Genomic DNA, 484 nt, shown 5'->3' with positions numbered 1-484 from the left:
TGAGGGACCCGGTGCCCCCGGGGCCCCCCCAGCCCTTCCTCACCTGGTACTCGGGCATGGGGAAGACGTTGCTGAAGCCCCCGCCGCTGATGTAGTCGGTCACCTCGCTGGTCACCAGGAAGGGATTCTTGAAGGCCGTGCCACCCACGGTGGTGACGTAGGGGCTGGGGGGTCAGGGGACATGGCAGGTGGGCACAAGCCCCACAGACCCCTCAGAGGGTCCCCCCAGCTCCAAGCATCCCCAGGCACACTAATGGGGCTGACACTCGGGGGTCCCCCAGCTCTGCACAGCCTCATGTCCCCATGGGAGCCAGGATCACCCCCAAAAAAATCTACCTGGAGGCTGGAAAGCTGGGCCGGAACGTGTGGTTCCCAGCAGACACCCTTCTGCACCCAGCACCATCGTCACCTGCCAACGGGGTCACAGAACCCCAGATTAGTTTTGGTGAGAAGGGACCTCAAATCCCACCCAGTCCCACCCCCT

At 64.0% G+C, this 484-nt stretch overlaps 1 protein-coding gene across 1 annotated transcript in view; it reads right to left on the bottom strand.

Moving 5' to 3' along the window:
* LOC104385372 (tripeptidyl-peptidase 1-like) overlaps positions 1–484 on the bottom strand; it is a 7,547-nt gene that overhangs the window by 3,409 nt on the left and 3,654 nt on the right. Inside the window, exon 4 of the mRNA XM_009993814.1 lies at positions 44–164. Within this exon, the coding sequence (XP_009992116.1) occupies positions 44–164 (121 nt within the window). The remainder of the gene's footprint in view (positions 1–43; positions 165–484) is intronic.

The sequence above is a fragment of the Chaetura pelagica genome, unplaced genomic scaffold, assembly GCF_000747805.2.
Source record: "Chaetura pelagica isolate M959 unplaced genomic scaffold, ChaPel_1.0 scaffold333, whole genome shotgun sequence".
Lineage (NCBI taxonomy): Eukaryota > Metazoa > Chordata > Aves > Apodiformes > Apodidae > Chaetura > Chaetura pelagica.
Note: the sequence above shows the minus strand (reverse complement) of the source record. Positions and strands in the feature narration are given on the sequence as shown.